This window comes from Tamandua tetradactyla, chromosome 6 (assembly GCF_023851605.1).
Source record: "Tamandua tetradactyla isolate mTamTet1 chromosome 6, mTamTet1.pri, whole genome shotgun sequence".
Lineage (NCBI taxonomy): Eukaryota > Metazoa > Chordata > Mammalia > Pilosa > Myrmecophagidae > Tamandua > Tamandua tetradactyla.
The window spans coordinates 137,130,989-137,153,931 of NC_135332.1; the positions used below are offsets into that span (position 1 = coordinate 137,130,989).

The 22,943-nt window shown below is 35.0% G+C and overlaps 1 protein-coding gene across 5 annotated transcripts in view; it reads left to right on the top strand.

The window, feature by feature from the left end:
- The window catches only part of TMEM67 (transmembrane protein 67), a 153,400-nt gene that overhangs the window by 49,680 nt on the left and 80,777 nt on the right, over nt 1–22,943 (top strand). For all 5 annotated transcript variants that reach the window (XR_013178340.1, XM_077167206.1, XM_077167205.1 and 2 more), the window contains 8 exons: nt 4,058–4,120; nt 5,565–5,719; nt 5,839–5,947; nt 6,623–6,709; nt 7,060–7,125; nt 9,581–9,737; nt 10,358–10,481; nt 13,674–13,779. Coding sequence is in view for 4 of the 5 variants with exons in the window: in XM_077167206.1 (XP_077023321.1) it covers nt 4,058–4,120; nt 5,565–5,719; nt 5,839–5,947; nt 6,623–6,709; nt 7,060–7,125; nt 9,581–9,737; nt 10,358–10,481; nt 13,674–13,779 (867 nt within the window). In the remaining variant the exon portion in view is untranslated. The remainder of the gene's footprint in view (nt 1–4,057; nt 4,121–5,564; nt 5,720–5,838; nt 5,948–6,622; nt 6,710–7,059; nt 7,126–9,580; nt 9,738–10,357; nt 10,482–13,673; nt 13,780–22,943) is intronic.

The window sequence follows — 22,943 nt, forward strand, 5'->3', positions numbered from 1 at the left end:
GCAAACATAGTCAGAGTTTCTCTCTCATCTGGAAAGGCACATGGTGAACACTGTCATGGTTCCTCTCTCATCTGGAAGAGCACATGGTGAACACGGCATCATCTGCTAGTTTCTTCTCTTGGCTTCCTGTTTCGTGAAGCTCCCCGGGAGGCATATTCCTTCTTCATCTGCAAAGGTCACTGACTGGTAGACTCTGTTTCTCGTGGCTATGTCATTTTACTCTGCTCTCTCTGAATCTCTCATTCTCTAAGATGTTTCCTCTTTTATAGGACTCCAGAAACTTATTAAGACCCACCTGAATGGGTGGAGACATGTCGTCACCTAATCCAGTTTAACAACCACTCTTGATTAAATCACATCTCCAGGGAGATGATCTGATTACAGTTTCAAACATGCAATATTGAATAGAGATTATCCTGCCTTTATGAAATGGAATTTAGATTAAAGCATGGCTTTTCTAGGGAACATACATCCTTTCAAACCAGCACAGTGTCCCATAGCTCTCATGCTATTTTTGCTTCTAATATTTCTTTTTTCTTTCTGCTGTTCAGCCTGACCCATTTCAAGTGTCTTGTCTTCAAGTTCACTGATTCTTCTGCCAGCTCCAGTCTGCTCTTGAAACCCTCCTGGGCATTTTTCTTTGCGGTTATTTTGGTCTTCAACACCAGCAGTTCTGTCTAGTTCCTTTTGAAAATTTCTGTCTTTTTACTTAGACTCTCATATTGTTCATTCAGTGTTTTCTTTTATCCTTTAGTTCTTTGTACTTTCCTTTATCTCCTTGAGCATTTTTAAGATCTCTTTTTTTTTGTATGCTGTATGGTAGGGATCAAATTTCATTCTTTTTACATGTAACTATCAGTTATTGCAGCACCATTTGTTGAAATTGTTATTATTTTTTTGAGGTGAGGGAGTGCATGGGCTAGGAATCAAACCTGGGTCTCCCCCATGCCAGGCGAGAATTCTACCACTGAACTACCCTGGCACCCCCTTTAATATCATTTTTTAAAAGTCTTTGTTATGTCCATATTCTCATCATCTTTGTTGGTGTTTCCTATATTTTTATCCAATTCTTTTGGATACATCATCATTCCCTGTTTCTTTGTTTTCTTGTATTCTTTTGTTTCCCACTGTACATTTTAATATTTTAAAATGTTAACTTTTGAATTTACTCCCTGGAATTCTTTTTCTAGGTTTTATATACAACTTGTGATAGACAGAGATTTTCTTGAGCTTCTGCCCTTCTACCAGGAAGATCTGCCCAAGGTGAATGTAGTATGCAGGGTTTTCCTGTGTCTCTGGGTCTGTGTTTTGTCCTGGGCTTTTGCATGTTAGTTATTTTGAAATTCCCCTGTTTACAGGTGTTTTATTGTCCCTTCTGTTTCCCAGGAGATAGATCTCTCTCTCGGGTATTTGACACAAGCAGGTCTTGTCCCAGACTGTTGTCTCTATAGTTTTTTTATATTCCTTTCATTGTCTCATGTTGCTTTTGGCTGAAGGGAAAAATTCTGAGTGGAGGGTCATCCTGGAGAGCACTTTCTCAAGTCATTTTTTCCCAGCCAAAACAGGGCCAGGGACCTATGAACGGGAAGTAGACCAGTTCCAATGTGACTTGGACATGGAATCAGGGAAGGCTCCAAATCTTCTCTGATGGCTCCCCAAAGCTCAGCTTTCCTGACCTGCCCAGCAAATGTAGCCTTTCAGGTAACTTCAGGGAGGGTTGAAACAATAACAGCCCCCTTGGTCTGAAGCGGGTTAAAACAATAGCTGCGCTGGGAGTTGGGACCCAGCAACATGAGATTGCTAATTAAAAGCTGTGATCAGTATTGGCTATGCCCACCCCAGTTCTTGGGGAAGAGGATATTTATGTCCTTTTTTGTCATCAGCAGCTAGCTGAGGATTGGACTCTGTGGCAGCCTGCTGACGGTAGGGGATGGATGCTTGTAGCCATCGCATGGCTACAAGTAGAAAGCATTTTACTATTCTTCACCAGTTTATCTGCCTTTTTCTCCAGCTTTTCCCTGGATGCTGTATAGTGTTGTTCTAGCCTCTGAAGTTTGAAAATAGTTGTTTCATACAGTTCCTGCCATTTAATGGTTGTTTTAGTGGGAGGGTTAATCCTGGAGCTCCCTACTCTGCCTTCTACTCCAGACTTTTCCTCCTGTGTTGTTTTGACATGTCTCCCTACACTTCTCAGTTCCTTTATACCATGTTCCAGACTCAGCTTATTTAATTATAATTTTTGATAGTTGTTAATACTCAGTTTATACACTGAAATTCATATAATTGTGCCTCCATTGAATATTTAGTTGTTTCCAGTTGTTATTAATGATACTGTTGTCAACCATTTTATGCACATAGACATAGTTTCTCTCTTGGGGGGATTTTTATTTTTATTTTATTTTTTAAATTAAAAAAATAAAAATAATAAAATTTTTTATTAATAAAACCAGTCAACATACAATATGAACATTCTTTTTTTTCCATCACATAGTTGTGTATTCATCATCATGATCATTTCTTAGAACATTTGCATCAATTCAGAAAAAGAAATAAAAAGAAAACAAAAAAAATTCATACATACCATACCCCTCACCCCTCCCTTTCATTGATCACTAGCATTTCAATCTACTAAATTTATTTTAACATTTGTTCCCCCATTATTTATTTATTTTTAATCCATATGTTTTAATCATCTGTCCATAAGGTAGATAAAAGAAGCATCAGACACAAGGTTTTCATAGTCACACAGTTTCATTGTGAAAACTATCTCATTATACAATTATCTCCAAGAAACATGGCTACTGGAATACAACTCTACATTTTCAAGCAGTTCCCTCCAGCCTCTCTGTTTTGCCTTAACAAAAAAGGTGATATCTATTTAATACATAAGAATAACCTCCAGGATAACCTCTTGACTCTGTTTAGTATCTCTCAGCCATTGACACTTTATTTTATCTCATTTCTCTCTTCCCCTTTCAGTTGAGAAGGTTTTCTCAATCCCTTGGTGCTGAGTTTGGGGGGGGGATTATTGCCTTAAAATAAATTTCCTAAGTGCTGCACTCCTTTTCAAAGTGGGTAGATAATCCTTTATAGAAAGATTGTTCAACTTTATCACTATCACTGGTATTGTATGTGTATTTGCTAGCCATGTTACCAGCATTGCTTTCCATATTTGCCAGTTTTTTTGTGTATTCTTCAACCTTCAACTATGCATATATTTTTTCTTACAGACTGAGTGGTTTTGCTTATTTAAAAAATAAAAATAGTGCCTCATAATTGTATTGTAGATTTCTTTGATAGCAGTGGTACCATGTCCATTTAATTTGGTTGTAGCTCTGTTTCTTCATACCCAGAGAATTTATTTTGAATCATCTTCTCTGTGTCTCAATTTTTTCTCCAGATGTGCAGGTAATTTTTTAAGTGGTAGTTCTTAACTAGGAATTTTTATCTACAGTTTTCAAAACCTATACATTCCTTGGTCTCATCCTGGAGATTTTTTATTCATTTTGGCTTGGAATGAACCCAGGCATTCAATGTTTTTAGGAAGTTCCACAGTAGTTCTCATACCCACCAGTGTTTATCACCAGTTTGGAAATTTTAAATGTTAACTACTCTGAATAGCCCATTTGTCCTGTTGCTTAGAAACCATTAATAAGTATGCCCTTTTTTATTAGTTGCCCATTTAGGCATTATTTATAACTGTCATTAATAGTACTATCAGTAAATGTTAATCATTCAAGACTAAATCAGGACCTATTTCTTTTTCTTTAGTGACTTTGTTTTTGTAACAATGGAATAGGATAACAGTTTTTTACTTTGTCTCTTTGTATCTCTTACCTAAGTGACATTTTGTAACACAGTCATTTATAATAACTGACATTTGTTAGAATTTTTTTTTTTTTAGAATTCTTATGTTTGTTACAATTTATTTTCCTACTGACTCTGAGAAAATAATGTTACTCTTTTCTCATTCAACAATATACATATTAACATCTTCCTAACACGGTGAGATTAAGGAATTTTAGCTTACATCCAAAATTCATCTTTTCATTTATAGGGCATGTCTTTAACTTCAGAATGGTTTTCAAAGTATTTGCGGTCATCAGCAGCTGCTTGTTGGGTAAGTTTGAATTTTTAAAAATTATTTTATTTAATTTCAAAGAATTTTGGGTACCATTTTTTCCTCAGATAATAAGAGTTTTTTCTTAGGTATATATCCTTGGCCATATTCTGTAAGAAGAAGAAACCTTTTCTAGTAGATTAAAAGAGAATTTTCAAAGAAAATGTTATTCACCATACCTACATTGAATGTCTACAGCTTTATTTAGCTGGAATAGGGGAAACAGATTCATACAGTTATTTGGTAATTGTTTATTGATCACCAACTGTGTGCCAAGGCCTATTTTCTAATCAGATTATATATTTCAGAAAAAAGGCAAAATTCCTCAAGGAATTATGTTCTAAGTAAAGGTCTGGTGGTGCTAAGTGTTATGAAGGAAAATAAATCAGGGTAAAGAGCAGACAGAGTGGAAGGGTGGTGCTGATTTATATAGGAGGGTCAGGAAAGGTTTCTCTGAGAAGGTGACATTTGAGTGAATACTTGAAGGAAGTGCGAGAGAGTCATGTAGATATCTGGGGGAACAGTGTTTTCAGCAGCGGCCACAGCAAAAATCAGGTTCCTAAAGCAGGAGCATGCTAGTTTGATCATCTATAAGGAGCAGAAGGAAGCTAGCATGGCTGGAGCAGAGTGAGCTGGGAAAGTGGAGGGGAGTTGAGGACAGCTATGTTGGGAGTAGTGATGGTAAGGACCTGGAGTACTAAGAGATGAAAGGATTTTGTACAAAGGGGGATGAGATTGAATTTGAAATTTTGAAAGGATCACTCTAATACAGAGAATGAATTGTTGAGGCAAGGACAGAAGAGGAGACAGCAGTTAGGGGAGTACGACAGTAGTCCAAGTAAGAGATAGTGGCAGCTTGGGCGAATGTAGCCATTGAAATGATGGGAAATGTTTAGCTTCTGGGTATACTTTGACGATTGAGCTAACAGGATTTACTGATGAGTTGAATGTAGGAAGAAAGAAAGAAGATCACACCACTGGTTTTGAGTTGAATAACTGGAAAATGAAGTTGCCTTTTCCTGAGAAAGGAGACATTTGAGAAGCAAAATTATCTCATTTTGTCATTTATGAAAAATTACTTGAACCGAACAAAATGGATTTGATTTTTATGCATAGAATCTAATAGTATGCAAACAAATTATTTCTTTCAATTATAAATATTCTATTTAATAGTTTCTTTAACTGTTATGCTATAAATATTTACTCATTAGCTTGTCTTTATAATTTATCATGAAAGTTAAAATTTGAAAGTACACATTATTCTTCTCCATATGATTTTTTCCTACTTAAGCTAGAAGAAAGATATGAGAAAAGCAAAAAAATACAAAAGAAAAGAAGAAGAAATAGAAAAAGTAAAATTAAAACCAAGCATAATTTTTCATATCAACTTCTGCTTAAGCTATTGTGATTCATCTTACATTTGTTTGTCATTGTTCTCTTAAAGGCATATGCCAATCTAACATCTTGCCAAGCTCTTGGAAATATGTGCGTGATGAACATGAATTCTTATGACTCTGCCACTTTTGATGCATGTCGACTGTTTCAGTTTATCTTTGAAAATACTGCCAGACTGGGCACTATTCATTCCATTTCATTTTGGTAAGAACATTTTGACTGTTGGATCATCATTTTAAATGCATTCAGTGCAATTAGTTTCACAAATATTAATAATAAAAATATTGCTTCCCCATTAATATAATAACCGTAATTGCTTATAGGAGACAGACACTTCCATGGCTGTTCTATGGAGACCAGCTAGGATTAGCACCTCAAATACTCAGTACTACGCCTCTTCCTACAAATTTCAGTTTTAAAGGGCAAAACCAGGTACATGTCACTATATCATTAAAGGATAACTGTATTTTGATTTATAATTTTAAAAAGTATAAAGTTACTAGTCAGCATTCTTACGCTTTTAGGTTGTCTAAAAAAATTAGTTAACTAAGCTAAATATAATAGCTGCTGTGAATACTAAACAGTTTTGAATTAGTTGTTTTAAGTACATGGATACCTCTGGATTTTGTAGTGATGACAGCAAGTAGTAGTTGTGGTGTTGGGAAGGGTAGTTTTCATCAACAAAATCATCTCCTCCTTCTCTGTGTCCACATTTTAAAGAAATGCCTCTCAAAGATTAAGGAGTACTCTGTATCATTTCCCACACTTCGCAGGTCCCACTTCTCATCTCCAACTTCTTTGATGTTCTAGAATGAAGGAATAAGTTTAGCCATCCCCAGATATGCTCAGCAGGATTCAAAAGGAGGTTTTCTGTCACTAGCAGTACTCCTCAATTCTGAAATAATCGTTTTGATGCAGAAAAACAATGCAGTTATGGTACGCGTGTTTGATCATAAAGATATTTAGATTAATTTAGCTTCAAAATAAATTTTCAGTATAATATTTTATCATTAGAAAAAGAGAGGGTTAGTCAAAATGAAAATTTGTTTATAGAATATTATATTGGTCAGTGCATATAACATTTTATTCTTGTTTTTCTTTAACCAGAATACAAAACTGAAGTTTGTTGTAGCTTCCTATGATGTAAGAGGGAATTTTCTTAAGTGGCAAACTTTAGAAGGAGGTGTTTTACAGGTAAGCATGATCCTAGCTAAAGAATTACTAGTTATTAATGTGCCTTATTTTTGCATGAGGCAAAGATAGGAGGAAGAAGACTAGATCATTGCTTGAATAGAGCATCAGTTACATACTATAGTTGATTTCTTCCTGTGCTTTAATTTGGAATTTCTTTAAACTGCTCTTAATTTATAGTAAAGATACTCCCTTCAACTTTTCATACTCTTGATCATGCATTAAGTAAGTATCATATAAAGCATGTAGCTGTGTTGGGGTTTCAGAGCTCTTGACTATAAGCAAAGAAAATATTTTTCATATCCTTTTAAGATATAAAAGAGATATTTGTTGGTTATATTGTTTTATTGTAGCTTTGTCCAGACACAGAGACAAGACTAAATGCTGCTTATTCTTTTGGAACAACCTATCAACAAAATGTAAGTTTACACTATATTAGGCTGTCTATATTTTAGCTTCATTTTTCAAAATTTTTGCAACTTGCAGTGTTTTTAATAGTAATAAATAATTTTATTGATATATATTCTTTGCTATCTGGGCACAATTTTAGTTTAATCAGCATAAAAGAGAGTACCTTATCTTCCATAGCATTATATGTTAGATTTCTGCAATTAGTCATTTATTTGCTTCTAGGTATGTAGGTTTTAGAAGTAATGCCTAGTGATGATACTGTGAGCCATTGACTGTATACCTTGCATGGATTGTATGGTGTGTGACTATATTTCAATAAAATTTCATTGAAACAAGGCAGCACCACTACAGCACACATCTCATCTGCTTTTTTCTTTCCATTTAGACCATCTTTTTCCAAAGGCTCTTCCAAGTGTTTTGAATAACTTTTGAAATAGTAACTCTTTTTTTCCTCAGGTGTTCCTTGCCTCTACCCTTCTCTTGAGACATCTAACCTCATAAAAGAGAAATATGGGGAAAAGAAAACTCTTTGTGGTTTATGAGTTTTTAAAACTTAATCTACTAGGGAAATGAACAAAAAAGATTCATGACCTGAAGATTTGAGTGGAAAACCTCATGATTAAGAGCAAGGCTTCTTCCTCATTATCCCACAGTTAGTATTCCTTAGGCAGAAAGTCAAAGGAGAGCAACATGAGCTTGCATAGTTCTAGTTTTTAAAGAGAGGGACCACTTAGTCTTTTCCATGAGAGACATTAGGTTTGTAGGATGTGTGCTCCATTTCCTGGCTAAAAGCCAAAAGAATTGGGAAGCCCTCAAAGAATGGCTAAACATGGTATGTAAGAAGATGGGGCCCTAAACAGTGAGGGAGAGAGGTTTCTAGATTTCTTTTACCTCACATAGATTTCTTTTACTTCATCATGGGAGAGGTCAACAAAATTATTCCCATTAACCAAAGAATTTTATAGAAGCAGCAAAGGGATTTGAATGAAACATGCCTCAGCATCAGGAAAAAAAAAGTAATGCCGACTTTTGAGCATTTTGGAATAAAGTGAAACAACTTTATTTCCAGTGGTTAATACAAATTATACTCCCTCCTCCCTGCCCCAATAACAAATAAAAATACTTCCTTTTCTCTCTCTCCATACTTTCCTCGCTCCCTCTTTTTACCAACCTTCTTTCCATAGCTCATTTTGAAATTACAGTATGGTACAAAGGAATATTATGAGCTATCAAATATTTGAAAGGCATTCAGTAGTCTACAAAAATGCTTCTTGATATAATGTATAACCTCTCCACACACACATACACACCATATAACAAAACTTTGGTTCCTGTTTTAAAACTGCAGTGAAAAATACTACCATGAAAAGCAGATTGGAAGAAAATAAGGTACATTTTTTTAAACAGTGGTTATCTCTGGATAATAAGATTACAGATTTTTTTTGTTTTCTTTTTTATATTTTTCAAAGTTTCTGCCATGAATATGAATTATATTTATTATCAGAAATGACATATTATTTTTAAAAGAAAAGAGAAATATTATTTTGTGCCTTACATGGACCATGAGAATGAATATTTGTTAAATGCCTTTTGCTGTGTGCACAACATTTTCTGCATAATATCTGCATTTTACAGATGAGGAAATGATGCTCACTAACATTAGGTAATTGACCCAAGGTGTAGCAGTAAGTAAATTGTGGAGTCAGTGTTCTGTGAGGTTTAGCTACTATGGTTTTTCCATTTAACCTGTCTGCCTCTCAAGTAGTTCATAGCTTAGCAGAAAAAACAACTATATAAGCAAATAATTGCAAAGAATATAATAAGTGCTATTCTGTAGGTCTGAATAAGGCAAGCCATATTGGTATAAAAGAGGGGGTCATCAGAAGGTCCTGGGGAAGCACAGAAAGGCTTCATACAATGATTTATATTTGGCTTATAGACCAAATATGAGTTTGCCCTGGGAATACAGTGGTAAAGGTAATGTCAGGCAGAGGAAACAATGTTTGCAATGCCAGGGAGCCTTAGACTAGCAAAGTCTCCCATTAGAGAATGCAAGGAGATTAGTATGAATGAACCATAGAATAGTAGGGAGCAATGAGAGATAAGCCTGGTTCTTTTACCAGGAGCCAAATCATCGATGGCATTGTATATCAGAGAAGGAATTTGGACCTCATCCTTTTAAACCTTTTCATTGATGTACATTTACTGTTAAGAATAAAAACACCCTTCTTCAGCTGAATTGTAAGACAACAACCAGACAGTTCTTTGCTGTTAATTTTTTCAGCCCTTAATAAAGAATGTTTATAGTATCCATGTTTTGGAAGGCATGTGAAAATGCATATGAACAATATAGTTTAAACATATTTTATTTTACAAAACTAAATCAGCCCTGCCTTTTAAAAGTTAGTGTGTGCATTCTCATTTTCAATTATGATGCTTTTATATCTGATTTTATTTTTCCAGTGTGAGATTCCCATCTCTAAGATCTTAACTGACTTCCCTACTCCTGTATTTTATGATGTGTACCTTGAATATACTGCTGAAAATCAACATCACTATATTTGGGCTCTGCCTGTGTTAAACCTAAATCTTCAATACAATAAAATGTTTGTGAACCAAGGTAAGAAATCTATACGTACTCTATTTCTGAGCTACAACCAGTAGATGTCAACCATTACGATAATTTAGTAAGCCATGGATTATAAAGGTCATTGAAAAAAAAGTCATTGATTCCGTTTTGTTATATGCTTTTAGACAGCATGCCCAAAAAGTAAAACCGTAGTGTTACTAGTATACTTAGAAATTTTTGCTAAATATATCAGCCATACTGTAAAGAAATTGTACTATTTATAAGTATATATCCTGGGAAAAATTACTAGAACTGTACATTGAAGCTGGTTCAAGCTGTCGTTGAGTTGCTTTGGGGACAAATTAGTTTCTTTTATTCTCTTCTGTATTTTAAAATACTGCTTGTTCAGGTAATTTGTAAGGAAAGTCTTTCCAAATTGATGAAAAGTTGAAACAATTAGAAGATATTCAAGTAAGGTGAAGAAGGCCTTTATCAGTAACTGATAAAGTACTTCTTTTTATAGCAGTACTTCTTTTTGCAGCTATCTTCTCTAAAACAAAATATATTAATTTTTTGTTTTAAATTTGTTCTGAAAACTTTTTAGAACCACCTTGAACAATTTGAGGCTTTTCTTCTAATACCATCTTTCAAATTTCTGTTTTGATTATAAGATAGTAATTCTGGCAAGTGGCTTCTGACTCGGCGTATTTTCTTAGTGGATGCAGTAAGTGGACGAGAAAATGACTTAGAAGGTCAGCCAAGAGTAATTCGAATTGCAACCCAAATATCACTGAGGTAAACACATGTCTGACTCACTAAATTAGGCTTGGAGTGTGTGGGAAAATGGCTTAATGAAAGTGTTTACCAGAAATTACCACATAAAAACAATAAGCACAACTGGATTGGAATAATACATGAAGTTTTTTAGCTCTCTGTGTAGATTGTACATTGATAGAGGTGAGGAGCCAAGGGAAGGATTATATCAAAATAGCCTATGGAGTTTTGTCAGAATTCACATTCTAGGCCCAATCTAGACCTGCTAAATTAAAATGGAATTTAGAGGTGGAGGAAGATGAAGTTCAAATGGGCATTTCAGGAGGATCACTCAAGTGATCGTAATAAGCAGATCTCTCCCCTCATCTCCTTTAAGAGCCTCTCTTCTAGGTTGACCCAAACGCATTATCACATTTCCCTCTTTAATGCCTTAACCATGATCCTATCTTAGTGCAGTGTTATGCAGCTCATATTTTTCTACTTTTTCATTGTGAGTTAACTGACTTTCTCACTCCTGTATTTAAGTACCTTTATACATTGATGAAAATCAGCACCATCATCTTACATTATTTTGGTACTTTGAAGTAGTCTTAGAGGGCATAAGTTATTTTTTTTTATTTGTTTTTAACTTTTTATTTGGAAATAATTTTAAACTTACAGGACAATTGCAAAAATGATATAAAATTCCTACAGAGGACTCCAGCCTACCAATCCTGAGATACCCAGATCCACCAATTTTAACATTTTAGGGGAAAAGTGTTTTATTTATTTATTTATTTATTAATTAAAAAATTAAGAAACAGAATAAAACATCAACACACATAATCAGTAATTCACAATATCATCACTTAGTTGCATATTCATCATTTCTTAGAACATTTGCATTAATTCAGAAAAAGAAATAAAAAGACAATAGAAAAAGAAATAAAACAAACACAGGAAAGAGAAAAAAAAAGATTATACCTACAATACCCCTTACCCCACGCTTTCATTGATCACTAGCATTTCAAACCAAATTTATTTTAGCATTTGTTCCCCCTATTATTTATTTTTATTCCATATGTTCTACTCCTTTGTTGACAAGGTAGATAAAAGGAGCATCAGACACAAGGTTTTCACAATCACACAGTCACATTGTGACAGCTGTATCATTATTCAGTCATCCTCAAGAAACATGGCTACTGGAACACAGCTGTACATTTTCAGACAGTTCCCTCCAGCCTCTCCATTGCATCTTGAATAACAAGATGATATCTACTTGATGCATAAGAATAACCTCCAGGATAACCTCTTGACTCTGTTTGGAATCTCTCAGCCATTAACACTGTCTCATTTCTCTCTTCCCCCTTTTGGTCGAGAAGGTTTTCTCAATCCCTTGATGCTAAGTCTCAGCTCATTCTAGGGTTTTTCTCAATCCCTTGATGCTGAGTCTCCGTTCATTCCAAGATCTCTGTCCCACGTTGCCAGGAAGGTCCACACCCCTGGGAGTCATGTCCCACGTAGAGAGGGATAGGGTGATGAGACTGCTCGTTGTGTTGGCAGGAGAAAGAGGCCACATCTGAGCAACAAAAGAGGCTCTCTTGGGGGTGACTCTTAGGCCTAAATTTTAAGTAGACTTGACCTATCCTTTGTGGGGTTAAGTTTCATATGAACAAACCTCAAGACTGGCAGCTCAGCCTATAGCTTTGGTTGTCCACACTGCTTGTGAGAATATCAAGATTTCAACTTGGAGAAGTTGAATGGGAAAAAGGTTTTAATATTAAAATTTGGCCACTTACAAAATCCCTTGAGGAATGGGAGAAAAATATGAAACTATTTAACTTTACCACCAGAGAAGCCCCTGATACTATGTCAGACATCGAGACACCCAAATCAGTAGGCCAAGACCTTGATCTTGAGGCTTACTCTTATGAAGTTCATGTATGTAGCAGAGAAGCTTAGCCTATCTATAGTTATGCCCTAGAGTTACTTCTGGAGGACCTTTTTTGTTGCTCAGATGTGGCCTCACTCTCTCTAAGCCCAAATCTGCAAGTGGAATCATTGTCCTCCCCCCTACATGGGACATGACATCCAGGGGTGAAAATCTCCCTGGCGGCATGGGAGATGACTCTCAGTGATGAGTCTGGCCCCGGCACCATGGGATCAACAATTCCGTCTTGACCAAAAAGGGGAAAAGAAGTGTAACAAAGTATCAGTGGCAGAGAGAGATCAAATAGAATTGAGAGGCTACTCTGGAGGTCACACTTAACGCAAGCTTCAGTTAGACATTGCTACCTATCATAACTTGCCAAATCCTAACCGAAACCATTCCAGCCAATCGTAAAGAAAACCTAGGGCAATATGTAAGATTCTACCAAAGTTCCGTGCACTAGGGTAACTTTCCAGAAACCTACAACCTCTAGATGTGTCCCTGGACCAGATAAGTCCTGAAAGCTAGAGGACCCAGCTTCTCCAGAACATTAGCTCTTTCCATTTCCCTAACCCATATTGCTGACAGCCCCTTCCAACATGAAAAAGTTAGAATGGGCATAGCCCAAATACCCATAAAAGTGGGGTCGAAAGATCAAAGGTGATGATGGAGTTACACAGAGAAGATAGGGTTTAACAAATTAATATGATTGCTGAATCATAAAATTGATATTTCTTTTCATCTCCAGTATCTTAGATTAGCTAGAAGTAAAACCTAAAGTTGTGAAATTATAACCTATGCCAAACTCTGAAATCTGTTCTATAACTAATTATTGTGTTGTGCTTTGAAATTGATTACTGTTTTGTATGTATGTTATTTTTCACAAAAAAAGGAAAAAAAAGTTAATTGTGATAAAAAAAAATTATTCTTTCTAGCCTATGTTTTGGAGCAGCTAGAAGGAAAAATCTGAGAGGATCATATGGTAACCATTGACAAACTCTGGGATCTGTCCTGCAACTACCCGTTGAGGAATGCTTTGAAAACTATTGTTTTTTCTTTGCTTTGTATAATGTTATATTATACAAAAAAAAAAGTTAAAAAAATTTTTTGGCTACTTAAAATAGCCTATATTGTTGTCATAAGTTTGTGTTTAGTTCTTATTAACTGATCATTTCTGAGATCATCAAGACAATCTGTATTAAATTCAAATGAAGCAGTATCTAAAATGTCTGAGAAAAAAATAAAATAAAATGTCTGAGAACCTATATGTATTAATAACTAAAAATTAATTTTCTTTTAAATAGCATCCAACTTGTACCCAACACAAAAAATGGAAACATATACCCCCCCTTAATTACCATTGCCTACAGTGACATTGATATCAAAGATCCCAATACCCAGTCTGTGAAGGTGAGTTCTTTTTACTAATTTCAGAGCCTTTATATGTGTTTATATAACACTGAAATGCTTATGATGGAAAGACAGCCTTTTTTCAAGTTTAAAGTGAGTCCTTCTCTCTATATAGTCAAGCCTTACTTACATGTTACCAGTAATGGTAAAAGATGAGTTTTTATGAGTCCTGAGTATCAAAAGCAAGTATTACATTTTTCAATAGATAGCATTACGTGTAGTTCATGTCCCTGTCGGGATCTTGGGGGATGGTGAGATATACAATATCTTCTCTTGTCCTTTTTGACCACCTGGCTTCTCTTAGATTTTGTCTCCTTGCCAAATTATACCAAGAACTCAGTCTTTATAATGGGTACGTGCATTCTTTTCTCAATAGTCCATAGCCCACCTGACAGAGGCACACTGCCACAGGCAGAAGGAAATTAAAATGATCAGTTTTATAACTAGTAGTTCTGGAATGAGGAAGGGAATGCAGGTTGGACCTGAAACCAAATAGGCTTCCTACCACTTCTCCACCTGAACTAAAGGCCTCCCCTGTCTAAAGGACCTGTACACAGAAGAGACCCTTTATATCTTTAAGACAGACTGCCCTTCAGAGAAGGAGCCTGGAAAAGACTGAGCCATGTGTGCTTACTTCCTCTGCCTCTCAACCTCTCAGATAGAGCATCTGGCTTTCAGGATGGGTGAATAAGACAGGGATAGAGATAAAAACCAGAGGTATTCTTTCTTTCCTTTTTCCTTCTAGAGATGGAACAGATGTTCCCTTCCCTCTCTGAAAACATAAGATGTGGGTATAAACATTTGTGTCTTGCAAACCTAAGAGCTTTTAATTTCTACTAGTTTATTTTTCTGAATTTTAACATTGTAGTTCTTTTAGCCAGTGCTCTGACCTCTCTGTTGTACTTGTACCCAGCAGCTTTTGGCTAGGTATATAATATAGCTTTTCTCTTGAAGTTTTACCATCCTCAATTGTGTTATGTAATCTGATACTAAAATTAGTTTGCGTTACCTGAGCTTGTATACACTGTAATAAGAGAATCCAGAAATACATTTAGTAACAACAAAAGACTGCCTGGTTGTATTAGTTAGGGTTCTCCAGAGAAACAGAATCAACAGGAAATATCCATAAATAAAAAATTTTTTAAAGTGTCTCACATAACTGTGGGGACATAGAGTCCAAAATCTGTAGGGCAGGCTGTGAAGCTGACAATTCTGATGGAAGGTCTGGACGAACTCCACAGGAGAGGCTTGCCGGTCAAAGCTGGAAGAGAAGAGAAGCTGTCTCTTCTGAATCCTTCTTAAAAATCTTCCATTGATTAAATTAAACACCACTCATTGCAGATGACACTCCCCTTGGCTGATTACAAATGGAATCAGCTGTGGATGCAGCCGACATGATCATGATTTAATTCTATGAAATGTCCTCATAGCAACAGACAGGCCAGCACTTGCCCAACCAGACAGTCAGGTACCACCACCTGGTAAATTTGACACGTGAACCTGACCATGACACTGGTTTAAAATTTTTTGGAGTAACCCTTCATGGATAACCAAAAGTATATTTATTTAGTGTAAAACACATATGAGTCTTTTCTTTAATATTATTCTTGTCTAAAATATTTCAAACTAAGTCTTGACAAATTGGGAAATAAGAAATAGAAAAAGTGTTGAGAAAATCATGATAAAGTCCACTTCAAATTCACTCTAATTGTTGACTATATAGTTCTTTCATCATCTTCTGTTAATTTCTGATAGAATTTCTGTAACACCTACTGTTACTTTTAAGCATTCAGCTATTTCTGCTCTCTCACCAATAGTAAATAACCTTGATCCTTATATTGCTGATCAACCCCATCCAATATGAATTCCTTCATGTTCTTTAATCTTAACTTCATAATTTTGGTATTTGCGTCATTCCCTTCTCTTCTTCCTTTTTCTAAGAAAGAAGGGCCCTTTCTCCTTTCTTAAGCTCATCTTTTACCTGTATTTGTTTACATTACTTTCTTCAGTATCCTGTTTCATCCCAACCCCTTATTCAACCAGCCTCTCTATTTTTCCAGTTTTTCATCCTGCTAGTGTGTCTCTTTCCTTCATTTTCCAGCTGTTTACTCCTTCATCTAGTCAGGCCTTTGCCATTTTTCTTCTTTGAAAACCTCTTTCATAAAGTTCAGTGATAACTTCGACAGACAGTGACTTTATTTCTTTAGCTTGATACTTACACTTACCTATATTTACCTTTGTGAGCAACTGCTAGACTGTCTTCCACAGTGGCTGCACCATTTTTATAGTCTCACCAGCAATGAGTGTTCCTATTTATCCATATCCTCTTCAACACTTGTAATTTTCTATTTTTTTTAATAGGAGCAATTCCAGTGGATATGAAATGTTATCTTATGTTTTTGAGTTGCATTTTCCTAATGACTGGTGATGTTGAGCATCTTTCCATGTACTTTTTGGCCATTTTTAAATCTTCTTTGTTGAAATATCTGTTCAGATCTTTTGCCCATTTTTGAATTGGGGTTGATTGTCTTTTTGTGGTTGAATTGAAGGATTTTTAAAATATATTCTGGATATTAAGCCTTTTTTTTACCAGATAATGGTTCCCAAATTGCTTTTTCCATTTTGTAGATTGTCATTTTACTTTCATGATAAAGTTGATGCCCCCAATTTTTATTTTGATGAAAAATTTATCTATTTTTTTCTTTTGATGCTCATGTTTTTTATGTAAAGTCTAAGAAACCATACCTAACACAAGATTCTTTCCTATATATTTTTCTGGGATTTTATAATTCTGGCTCTTATATTGGAGTCTTTGACCCATTTTGAGTTCATTTTTGTATATGGTGTGAGCTAGGGTCCTCTCCCTTTCTTTTTTCTTTTTTTTTTTTTTTTTTTTTTTGGCAAATGGAAATCCAGTCTTCCCACCACCATTTGTTGAAGAGATATTCTTTCTCAGTTGAGTGTTCTGCTCCCTTGTCAAAAAAGCACTTGGCCATAAAGTGAGAATTGATTTCTGAGTTCTCAATTTAATTTCGTTGATCTATATGGTACTGTCCTTTTGCCAGTAACATGCTATTTTGATTACTGTGGCTTTGTAATAATTTAAGAACAGTAAGTGTGAGTCCTCCACTTCATTTTCAAGATGGCTTTGGCTATTTGGGGCCCCTTATCTTTCTATATAAGTTTGATGATTGGCTTTTCTACTTCTGCAAAGAAAGCCATTGGAACTTGGATTGCATTCAATTTATATATTGCTTTCTGTAGAATTAACATCTTAACAATATTTAGTCTTCTAATCCATGAACATGGAATTTCCTTCCATTTATTTAGGCTTCCTTTGATTTCTTTAAGTAATATTTTATAGCTTCTGTGTATGAGACCTTTAGTCCTGAGTTAGGTTTATTCCTAGATATTTGATTCTTTTAGCTACTATTATAAATAGAATTTTTTTCTTTTTGCTGTTCATTACTAGTCTATAGAAGCATTACTGATTTGGGGATGTTGCTCTTGTACCCTGCTACTTTACTGAATTCATATATATTAGCTCTAGGAGTTTTGTTGTGGATTTTTCAGGATTTTTTGTCTGTAGGTTAATGTCATCTGCAAATAGGGAAAGTTTCACTTCTTCTTTTATAATTTAGATGCCTTTTATTTCTTTTTCTTGCCTAATTGCTCTGGCTAGAATTTCCAGTACAGTGTTGAATGATAGTGATGACAGTAGGCATCCTTTATTTTTTCTTGATCTTAGGGGGAAAGCTTATGGTATGATATTAGCTGTGGGATTTTCAAATATTCCCTTTATCATACTGAGGAAGTTTCCTTCTGTTCCTAGTTTTCTAAGTGTTTTTTTTTTTTTTAATCAAGAATGGGTACTAGAGTGGATGGAGGTGGCCTAACAGTAAAATGACTGAGGAATGGAAGGGGAAACTGTGATGTTTACATACAACGGACTACTGGAGTGACTACAAGAAGAAATGAAGTTGTGAGGCATGCAATTAAGTGAATGAACCTTAAGGACAATATTGAATAAAATATCAGAAACAAAAAAACAAATATTATCATGCCTCACTCATATGGATTAACTATAAAATGCAAACTCAGAGAATTGAAATTAAGAGCATGGGTTATCAGGTTGGGGCCTATTGTTAAGGTTTCTAGACTGTAAGATTTTACAGCAGACATATATTTAGGAGTTGTAACTGATATTTCAAAATTCTGAGATCCAGAGCTATTTGTATATAACCTAGTCATTTCCTGAAACTTCAGGTATTTGTCACTTGAGACTCTGAGTTAGAGTACTGAAGCTATGAAAGTCAGCATTATCCATTCAGCAACTGCTAAAAAAGCTGACCAAGTGATCAGACTTCATCTACATATGTGAATGAAGCTGATTTTGATAGGAATAAGGTAAATCAAAATACTGAGTAAAGGTTGATATGGTCCATATTTCACTCTGAGTGAGACCAAAGGGAGAGATGTTTATTTGTGCAAAATTTGTATTTTGGGTACCACTTATCTAATAGCTTTTGTATGTTCAGTTTTCTTGAACACTGTAATTACATGGAATCTTGAATAGGGCATTAGATCTTGTTGGTTTGTACAGGTTAGTGATCACACTATTGCTTTATTGATATATCCCAGAGTAATTTGGGCAGCGAATAAAAAAGTATTTGCAAACTTCCCTTGGTGGACTGGAGAGAAAGGAGAAAATATTCAACTTTCCCCTCTGGGGAACTCTTGATTTTCTTGCAAGCATGGACAACCAATTCAGTAGGCTGAGCCCACAATCTTGGGGTTTGCCCCTCTGAAGCTTATTCCTGCAAAGAGAAGTTAAGCCTACTTATAATTATGCCTAAGAGTTCTCACAGAGAACCTCTTTTGTTGCTCAGAAGTGGCCTCTCTCTCTAAGCCAGTTCGGCAGATGAACTTATTGCCCTCCCTACTATGTGGGACATGACTCCCAGGGGTATAAATCTCCCTGGCAACATGGGATAGGACTCCCGGAATGAACCGAGACCCAGCGTCATGTGATTGAGAAAGCCTTCTTGACCAAAAGGAGAAAGAGAGAAGTGAGACAAAATAAAATTTCAGTGGCTGAGAGATTTCAAACAGAGTTGACAGGTTATCCTGGAGGTTATTCTTATGTGTTTATATAAATTTCCCTTTTTAGTTTGTGGTGTCTTGGAGTGAATAGAAGGAAGTACCTAGTAGTAGCTTTGATTCTTGAAGATGATTGTTAACTATGTAACTTTTACAGTGTGACTGTGTGATTGTGAAAATCTTTGTGTCTCATGCTTCTGTATCCAAGGATTTGGATGAGTAAAAAAATAAGGATAAAAAATAAATAAATAATGGGGAGGGGGGCAATGAGGAGTACAAAAAAATTGGGTAGATTGTAATACTAGTGGTCAATGAGGGAGGGATAAGGGGTATGGGATGTATGAGTCTTTTTCTTTTCTGGAGTGATGCAAATTTAGTAACTGTTTAAAAAGCTGAAAAAGTGATCAAACTTCATCTAGATTTATGAATGAAGCTGATCTGGGCAGGACTAAGGTAAATCAGAATACTGGGTAAAGGATGATGATGGCCCATATTTTCAAACTTCAAACTCTGTGCAAGACCAAAGAGAGAGATGGTTATTTGGTGCAAAATTTCTATTTTGGGTAGCACATTATCTAATTTATTTCTTTTTGTGGAGTGATGCAAATAATCTAAAAATGATCATGGTGATGAATACACGAATATATGATGATATCGTGAGTCAATGATTGTATAGTATGGATAGACTGTATGAGTATGAAGATATCTCAATGAAAATATTTAAAAAAAGAATGGGTGCTCAATTCTGTGGTACCTTTTCTGTGTCAATTGAGATATTCGTGTGGATTTTTTTCCCCCTTCATTCTGTTAATGTGATGTATTACATTAATTGATTTTCTTATATTGAGCCAGCCTTGCATACCTGGGATAAATCCCACTGAATCACAATGTGTAATTCTTTTAATTTGCTGTTGGATTTAGATTGCTAGTATTTTGTTGAGGATTTGGTGTCTATATTTGTAAGAGATACTGGCCTGAAATTTTCTTTTCTTGTATCTTTTATCTGGCTTTGGTATGAGAATGAATTAGGCCATGTTCCCTCTTCAGTTGTTTGAAGAGTTTGAGCAGGATTGATGTTCATTTATGAATGATATTCATTTTGATGATATATTATGATGTTCATTTTTCTTGGAATGTTTAGTAAAATTCATCAGTGTAGTCATCTAGGCCTGGGCTTGCCTTTATTGGAAGATTTTTTGACAACTGATTCAATCTCTTATTGTTGGTTTGTTGACATCTCCTATTTCTTCTTGAGTTAGTGTAGATAATTTGTGTGTTTCTACGAATTTTCCATTTCATCAAATTATCTAGGTTGTTGGCCTGCCATTGTTCATGCTATGCTGTTTTAGTACTTTTTTTTCTAGTGAAGTTGGTAGTAGTGTTCCCATTTTCATTTCTGTTTTGTATTATTTGTTTCTTCTCTCTTTTTTTCTTTGTCAGTGTAGCTAAAGGTTTGTCAATTTTATTGATCTTTTCAAAGAACCAACTTTGTTGATTTTGTCTGTTTTTTTGTTTCCTCTCTTTCATTTATCTCTACTCTGATCTTTGTTATTTTCTTCCTTCTGCTAGCTTTGGGTTTAGTTTGCTCTTCTTTTTATAGTTCTTTCAGTTTTGAGGTTATATCTCTAATTTGAAATCTTTATTCATTTTTTTGGGGGGGGGGCGGACGCCGGGTGCATGGTCTGGGAATCGAACCTGGGTCTCCTGCATGGAAGGCAAGCATTCTACCACAGAACCACCTGTGCACCCTCATTTTGTATGTGTGTGTGTGTGTGTGTGTGTGTGGGCAGGCGCTGGGAACTGAACCTGGGTCTCTGGCATGGCAGGCTAGAACTCTCCCACTGAGCCACTGTCGCACAGCCCCTCATTCTTTTTTTTTTTTTTTTTTTTTTTATTAATTAAAAAAAGAATTAACAAAACAATTAGAAATCATTCCAATCTACATGTACAATCAGTAATTCTTAATAACATCACATAGTTGCATATTCATCATTTCTTAGTACATTTGCATCGATTTAGAAAAAGAAATAAAAAGACAACAGAATAAGAATTAAAACAATAATAGAAAGAAAAAAAAAACAAAAAAAACAAAAACAAAAAACCTATACCTCACATGCAGCTTCATTCAGTGTTTTAACATAATTGCATTACAATTGGGTAGTATTGTGCTGTCCATTTCTGAGTTTTTATATCACCCTCATTCTTTTTTAATGTAAGCATTTAGATCTATAAATTCCCCTCTCTGCTGTATCCCATAAGTTTTGGTATGCTGTATTTTCATTTCACTTGCCCTGAGATATCTCCTAATTTCTCTTGGAAGTTCCTCTTTAACCCGCTAGTTGTCATAGAGTATGTTACTTAATTTCCGCATTTGTGAATTTTCCATTTTTCCTCTGCTGTTGATTTCTGGTTTCATTCCATTGTGGTTGAAAAAGGTACATTTTATGATTTCAGCATTTTTTAATTTATTGAGACTTGTTTTGTGCCCTTAAATATGGTCTGTCTTGGGAATGACCCATGTGCATTTGACAAGAATGTATATTTTGTTGCTTTTGGATGAAGTATTCTATTTATGTTTGTTAGGGACAGTTGGTTTAGAATATTGTTCAGGTTTGGTATTGCTTTATTGATAATCTGTCTAGATGTTCTGTTTGTTATTGAAAGTAGTATATTAAAGCCTCCTATTATTAATGTCACTGTCTATTTCTGCCTTCAGATTGGTCAGTATTTGCTTCACATATTTTGGAGCTTTATTGTTAGGCGCATATATATTTATAATTGTTATGTCTTCTTGTTGAATTGACCCCTTTATCAGTATATACTGATCATCTTTGACCCTCATAACAGTTTTTGTATTAAGGTCTGTTTTATCTGATTTTAGCATAGCTATCCCAGTTCTCCTTTAGTTACTGTTTGCTTTGTATATTTTTCCCATCCTTTCACTTTCCAGCTACTTAATGTCTTTGAATTTAAGGTGAGTCTTTTATTATTTAGTTGGGTCATGCTTTTTTAACCATTCTGCTAATATCTGCCTTTTGACTGGGGAGTTTAAGCCATGTATATTTAATGTGACTACTGATAATGTACTTTCTTTTACCATTTTACTGTTTATATTCTTTGTAAGTCTTATAGCTTTTTTTGTCCTTCACTTCTTTTGTTAAAGCTTATTTTCATATTTATTTGGTTTTTATATTATATGTAATGTGTCCCTTTTCGTTTCTTTGTGGATATATCTTTCATATATTTTCCTTGTGGTTACCCTGAGGTTATATTCAGCAACCATATTTGATTTGATACCAATTTGACTTCAGTAGCATACACCTATACTGTTGACATACTCCTTCACCCCCCCCACCTTTTTTTTTTTGTATTTGTTACAAATTGCATCTTCATACATTGTATGTCCAAAACTATAGAATTATCATTATTTTTTAGGCATTTGCATTTTGGCACTTGTAGGATGTAAGAAGTGGAGTTACATACCCAAAATATAAAACACTTACTGGCATTTGTAATTACCCATATTGTTATCTTTACTAAATGTCTTTATTTCTTTATGCCCCTTTGAATCACTATCTCATGTCCTTTCCTTTCAGACTGAAGAACTCCCTTCAGCATATGTTTGTAGGGCAGGTCAAATGGTGATGAACTCCCTCAATTTGTGTTAATCTCGAAATTTCTTAATCCCTCCCATACCAGATAAAAAATTCTTGGTTGGCAGTTGCTTCTTCTCAGCATTTTAAGTATCATTCTTGCCAGCATGGTTTCTGATGAGAATTAGATTAACTTAATCTAATTAGATTAACTTAATTAACTTAATCTAATTAGATTAACTTCATCTAATTGGGACTCCCTTGTACATAATACATTGCTTTTTTCTTCCAGCTTTCAGAATTCTCTCCTTGTCCTTTATATTTGACAGTTTGATCACTATGTGGTAGGGCATTTTCCTCATGAAATTTGTCCTGTTTGGTGTTTCTTGGAGTCCTTGGATGTGCATATTTACATCTTTTGCAACATTTGGGAAGAGTTTTATTGTTATTTTTATTCTTCTCCTTCCATAA